This window comes from Colobus angolensis, unplaced genomic scaffold (genome assembly GCF_000951035.1).
Source record: "Colobus angolensis palliatus isolate OR3802 unplaced genomic scaffold, Cang.pa_1.0 Scaffold623, whole genome shotgun sequence".
NCBI classification, from domain to species: domain Eukaryota; kingdom Metazoa; phylum Chordata; class Mammalia; order Primates; family Cercopithecidae; genus Colobus; species Colobus angolensis.
The window spans coordinates 843,018-849,705 of record NW_012119855.1 but is presented as its reverse complement, the minus strand read 5'-3'; the positions used below and the strand labels follow the sequence as shown (position 1 = coordinate 849,705).

Below are 6,688 nucleotides of genomic sequence, written 5' to 3'. Positions count from 1 at the left end.
TTTTTGTATTTTTAGTAGAGATGGTGTTTCACCATCTTGGCCAGGCTGGTCTTGAACTCCTGACCTTGTGAGCCACCCCCCCCCCCCGGTCCCCCGAATGTTTGGATTAAAGGCGTGAATCACTGTGCCCGCCTTGTTGTATACATTTTTAAGTGTACAGTTCAGAGAATCCAGTACCTTCACATTGTCGTGACACTAATCTCCAGAACTCTTTTCCTCTTGCAAAACTGAACCTCTGTCCCCACTAAACAAGTTCCCAATCTCCTTCCTCCTAGCCCCTGACAACCACAGTTTTTCTTTTTGTCTCGATGAATCTGACCTCTCTGGGTGCCTCTAAGTGGAGTCACACAGTATTTGTCTTTTTGTGACTGGCTTATTTCACTTAGCATGATGTACTTAAGTTTCAGCCATGTCGTACCTACCACTGTTTTGACTTTGATCTTGGTCAAGTCCTGTCACCTCGCTGAGCCATTTCCACTGGCACGATGGAAGCAAAGTATCTAGCACCCAGTGAGGACTCAATAGGTGTAACTATTTTAATTACTATTCAGGAGACAAGAAAAAAAAAATCAGGCAATTATAGGCAGTCTGGTTAATGCTGCAAGGAGGGAAGATCAGGGGCCGGGAGCTCAAAGGAGGCAATTAACCTAGGCAGCGGTTGTTAGGGCAAGTTTCTGGGAGGTCCCTACTTTGACTTGGGTATTGATGATTTTTCAGATGAGCACACTGAGGTTGGGTGTTCCAAGGCTGACAGCCCAGTCCAGGCCAAGCCATGGAAATCCAGACATTTCCGGGAGGCTGGAGTTTGGGTGAGGGGAGGCTGGCAACGAGGCTGGAAAAATTAGCAAGGATTGGACTGCGTGGGCAGAAGGTGGCGGGCACTGCTCTGTCCCCTGACTTTGGCCACCCGCCCAGGCCCCGTGAAGTTCTGCCGCTTCTCCCCTGATGGCCACCTCTTCGCCAGCGCCTCCTGTGACTGCACTGTCCGCCTGTGGGATGTGGCAAGAGCCAAGTGTCTGCGGGTCCTGAAGGGTGAGTGAGCTGGGAGCCAAGCAGCCAGGCCTGCGTTCCCTTTCAGACGGTGCTATATCCTGTGTCATGTCACCTTTCCTCCTTCCCCGACCCCGGGCTGGTGCCTGCAGGTCACCAACGGAGTGTGGAGACGGTCAGCTTCAGCCCTGACTCGAAGCAGCTGGCATCAGGTGGCTGGGACAAGCGGGTGATGCTCTGGGAAGTGCAGGTATGTCGACGGCCTGGGGCCACCAGCCTGGGACTCAAGGACCAGTTCCAGAGAGGATGTCACCAGTCTTGCCCTCCCGGCTCAAACCCTCCACTGGTTCCGCAGGGCCCATGCCCACAGCGGGCAACCAAGGCTGCCCCCACCTGGCCACAGCCGCCTCTCCAGGCCTCCCTGCACACAGCAGCCCTCAGGCTTTTTGCACGAGGTCCCCTTGCCTGGACTGTCAAGGCCCAGGTAGCCAGCTGCCCTCTGCTGCCTCCTGAAGCTCAGGGCTCTCTCTAGTCTGGCCAGATGCTGCGCCTCTTAGTTGGGCACCGCGACTCCATCCAGAGCAGCGACTTCTCACCCACGGTGAACTGCCTGGTGAGCCTACCCTCTGCCCTGGGCCCCACCTCGGTGGCCCCATACCCACTTGGAGCTGAGTGGTGGGAAGGGGATGGACTCCGGGACCCACCTAAATGTGGAGTGGGTGGGGAGCTGGCGGGGCCAGATACAGAAGCTGCCTGCAGGCCACCGGCTCCTGGGACTCCACCGTACGCATCTGGGACCTGCGGACCGGGACCCCAGCAGTCTCCCACCAGGCGCTAGAGGGACACAGTGGCAACATCAGCTGCCTGTGCTACTCAGCATCCGGCCTCCTGGTAAGTGGGTGTCCTGGGTTCCAGGCTGGTCCCCTGCTGGCAGCCAGGCCCTTAAGGCTCCCAGGCCCCAAACCCCAGGGGTCAGAGCTGTCTGCTGTCCAGGCATCCGGTTCCTGGGACAAGACCATCCACATCTGGAAGCCCACAACCAGCAGCCTGCTTATCCAACTGAAGGGCCACGTCACCTGGGTGAAGAGCATAGCCTTCTCTCCCGACGAGCTGTGGCTGGCCAGCGCCGGCTATTCCCGCATGGTAACCACCCCAGGCCTGTCCCGCTCCTACCTACCCACCCTGCCTCCACCAGGAGCCCTCAGCACTCACTCCAGAAGGCCCACATCCCCACTTGCCCTAGCTAGGAGGGGGCAAGGGCAGGACCCAGGTGCCAGCCTCTCCACCTAACGGCCAGCACAAGGTCAGGGCTGGCCCACTGGCAACTGCATTGACATTTCCATGACCCAAATGGCATCAGGCAGAAGGGAACTCCTGCTCTGAAATTTCAAATACAGCCCACAAAACAAAACCTACACCAAGAGGCTCAGATGTTCTTTGGGCCAGGGGCGGTGGCTCACACCTGTAATCCCAGCACTTTGGGAGGTAGAGGTAGGTGGATCAGGAGTTCAGGCGAAGACTCCATCTCAAAAAAATGTTGTCTGGGGCTTTCCTGGAGGTGGCTTCAGATGCCACAGTGGCCTGGCGTGGCTTCCTGCCATGCCCCGTCCTTTTCCAGGTCAAAGTCTGGGACTGCAACACAGGAAAGTGCCTTGAGACCCTGAAGGTAAGGCACAGCATTGTGGCACTGAGGGAGCCATGAACAGCTTCTCCCAAGGCAGGAATTGCCTCGAGTCCCACCCTCTACTCTTGGCAGGGAGTCCTGGACGTGGCCCACACCTGTGCCTTCACCCCAGATGGGAAAATCTTAGTGTCTGGAGCTGCTGATCAGACCAGACGTCGAATATCCCGCATGACCAAATCACCCAGGGACCCTCAAACCTAACACCACCTGGGACAGCACCGACCTCACCCGCTCCCCTCAGTGGCACGCCGCTTCCCACCACAGGCCCAAAGTGACTGTGCCGGCATTCAACAGATCCCCATGGCCAGGACTCTCCCGGCCCCAACCACAGCAGACACCGGCAGCGGGCGGGATGCTTGCTGGAACCCATCAGACACCTGGTCCCCAGAACCAGACCCACCCGCCTCAACCCAATCAGTGGAAGCGCCAGGAAACAAAGCAGTCTCAGCTAGCTGTGCTTTATTGACAACGCGCCACTCAGGCCTTGACGGCGTACTTCCGCAGCGGGTACAGCCGCTCCTTCCGCTGCTGCTTCTTGGTCTTCAGGTTCTCCTCGTGCTTGTTGAGCCGGCGGCGCATGGCGCGTGTCTTCTTAGGCCGCAGGTCCAGGGGCTTGTACTTCTTGCCCTTGTAGAATTTCCTGAGGTTTTCTTTCTGAGTCTGGTTAATGACTGTGAGAACACGGGCGATGGATTTGCGGACGACTCGTATCTTAGAGAGCTTGGAGGCCGCACCGCCTGTCACTTTGGCGACGCGCAGCTGGGACAGTTCCACCTTCAGGTCATCCAGCTGTTTCAGCAGCTCCTCCTTCTTCTTCCCGCGAAGATCTCGGGCCTTGATCTTGGCCATTGCTGCACAGGCCGCGATGCCGTCGCCGCCGCCCCAAGCAATGATTTTTCAACCACCTTGTTTACAATTCAAAAGATAGCATTAACAAGGAGGCATGTCTGCCTGATACAAAAGATTTTTAAACTTGGTCAAACAAATGTGTGCCGTACAGCAGAGCAAAGCTCACCATGTCCCCAGGTCTTAAATTTTCATCCTTTCCAGAAAATCCATGTCATATAACATTCTGAATGCAATTCACCTTCCAGCTTAACCTTGGCCTTTGCCCATAATTATTAAAAGACCTGGATAACAGGAGTAATTTGGTTTGTTTCTGTTCATGTGGCAGGGCAATCAATACTGCTGCAGCATTTCACACATTATCTTCTATTTTCACTATTTTCAGTTTGAAGTATCTGCAAGAGTCTGCATAGAATCTATATCCATGAACTCGGGAATATAACAGTAGTTGTCAAGATATAGATACTCATATAAAAGGAACTCCAATAAAAGCAACAAACTACAAACACTACAAGATAAATAAATAAAAACGTATCAGGGAAAAAAAAGTTAAAGATAAATTATTTCCAGTTTTTAGAATCTATAAATGTGACAATTTTATAACAATCGTAACAATATCCTTTAAGTACATATTAAAAAATTATTTAACAAGAAAATGTATACATTACTTGTTACTGTACACATGAAGTCTGCACTTTTCTATGTTCTATGTTTCCATTTTCTGTTTTAGAACTTCTATATTTTTTCTACATTAGAATATACTTGAAAGCATGTGTTTTATGTAAATTAAATCTACAATGGACACACTGAAATGATTTTCAAGCAAATTGTTAAGTAGCCATACTTTATAAATATGATTTTACCTACATGAAGATTGGACACACAGGTACTCAATAATTGTTTGTTGAATGAATGAATAAATATCAAAGAACAGAAACCTGGATTTTTCTTCAACCACTTCATAGTAAAAACTACTAATCCATTATGCTATTCAGGCACAATGTAGATTCTCACATATTCCTTTCACTTTAGACAATGTGGTACAGAAATTTTTCAAGACAAACTCTTCATTGGAGATCAATGAGTATGAAGAGGGGTGGAGGCTAAAAGAATGAATGATTCATCAAGTCAATTTTATAACATCTGTTTCCTGTAGCAATGATTGCCTTACCAGCAAATCAGCTTTAGGTCTGTTGTTTATATTTCGAATTTAATGATTAGGAAAAAAAACAAATTTTGCATATGACACCTTCTAGCCATACCACTACAAACACTAATGAGGATCGCAAAAATGTGAAGCACAGAGTCAAATATCAATAGGAAACAGAGATACATAAATTTACCTCAATTGAATTGTGGTTGAGGAGAAGAATCCAAGATGATGTAGATAACTCAAATACACACACACGTACACATCCACATACACACATGGTATTAGTCTGTTCTCACACTGTTCTAAAGAAATACCTGAGATGGGGTAATTTATGAAGAAAAGAGGTTTAATTGGCTCATGGTTGTACAGGCTGTACAGGAAGCACAGTGGCTTCTGCTTCTGGGGAGACTTCAGGAAACTCACAACCATGGCAGAAGGCCTGAAGGTGAAGCAACTATGTCTTAAATGGCCAGATGAGGGGCAAAAAGTGGTGGAGGTGCTACATACTTTTAAAACAACCAGATTTCATGATAACTCACTCACTCACTATCACAAGAACAGAACTGAGGGGATGGTGCCAAACCACTCGTAAGAACTCCACCCCCATGATCCAATCACCTCCCACCAGGACCTACCTCCAACACTGGGGATTACAATTCCACATCAGATTTGGTGAGACACAGATCCAAACCATAACACACTCTCTCTCTCTCACACACACACACGCACGTGTGTTCTCTCTCTCTCCCTCTCTTAAACAGGAAAGGTAAAATTGGAAATAAATATGTGTATAGTCACGTAATAAATACTTTTCCTAATAGTGAGTATGGCTTATTGAGGTATTCTCCATAATTTCATTTCATTCACAGGTATTACAAAATTAAGAATACATCTACAAATATCTAATTGATAAGAACAATATTTCTGAAGAGTTTATGTATCCATAATTCACCAAGTTTAGTTTCTTTCCAAAACATAGCTAATGAAATACGTGACAGTCCTTTGTAAGCTTTTTTCCTTCAAATATCCATAACAAAAATCAAAGTTATTTCCCAAAACGTCTTAGATTCTCTAAACTAGTAAAAGAAAATTAAAGGGCCATTGCTGTTTATTATAACACTGTAGACTCAAATAATTTCTCTAGTGCTTATTCATTCAGGGAAAACGTTCTTGTGACCCGTGCTTTAGAAAATTAAAATGAACAATTAGAAAGTTTATTATATAATTGAAAGCTCATTATTATGTATTGACAGCTTAATACCAGATAATTTCACATTTTATCAATATCTCACAAACTCTCTAATGAACACTACCATCAAATAAATCAAATCACAGTGATACAGGGTTTCATAAGATGTTCAATAATGGCATTAAACACTTTCCAGTACAGAAAACAAAATTTACACAGGAATAATTTGATTACAGTGAATTAATGGCTGAATTTCTGGTTTTGCACTTACTCTTGCGAAAACTGTACACAGAAAAAAAGGCCTCAAATTATTCACTGCTATTTAGTCATCAGCAGGTACAATGGACAGCAGAACACTGAGAATGTTTTTACCATGATGGCTCTACCATTTAATTAGATATTAGTCAATAGCAGGGATCAGAGAGCATCTGCTCTTCTGCTCTTGGTTATGGAACAAGTAAGATTACTGGCAACCAGATAACATGATTGCCTTTTACAACTTCATTTATAATTGCTCGTCACATTTTTTTTTCTCGAGTTAATTTATATAAAATACGTTCTTTTCTGAAGAAATCAAAAGTTGAGCATTGGCTCACCAAAAGCAATGCTTATGCAGGCAACAAAGTTGGACAGATTAACAAATTAATTTTCATCATCAGGTATAAAGAAAGCAGAAGTCAGGACAGTTCTTAGCCCTGTGAGGTGATAGGCTAGAAGGAGGCAGCTGCTGATGGTGTGGCTCAGGGAATCGGCACTGCTCCCACTTCAGTCTGGGGTTAGCCTTGGTACGTTTCCCACATGTGACTCTAATGCCACTTCACCAGGC

The 6,688-nt window shown here is 47.1% G+C and overlaps 2 protein-coding genes across 2 annotated transcripts; one reads left to right on the top strand and one right to left on the bottom strand.

Annotated features, from left to right (window-relative positions):
• The first annotated feature begins 485 nt into the window (after nt 1-485).
• LOC105527439 (WD repeat-containing protein 38-like) lies at nt 486-2,875 on the top strand. The gene is made up of 8 exons (XM_011963762.1): nt 486-510; nt 916-1,032; nt 1,143-1,240; nt 1,523-1,603; nt 1,750-1,881; nt 1,984-2,133; nt 2,609-2,656; nt 2,747-2,875. Exons 1-8 carry the CDS (start codon nt 486-488, stop codon nt 2,873-2,875), a joined length of 780 nt encoding a protein of 259 aa, XP_011819152.1.
• Nucleotides 2,876-3,116: 241 nt separating this feature from the next.
• On the bottom strand, nt 3,117-3,554 carry LOC105527438 (60S ribosomal protein L35). Its single transcript, XM_011963761.1, has one exon. The coding sequence runs from the start codon at nt 3,521-3,523 to the stop codon at nt 3,152-3,154; it is 372 nt and encodes a 123-aa protein (XP_011819151.1). The 5' UTR covers nt 3,524-3,554; the 3' UTR covers nt 3,117-3,151.
• Between the last annotated feature and the right edge of the window lie 3,134 nt (nt 3,555-6,688).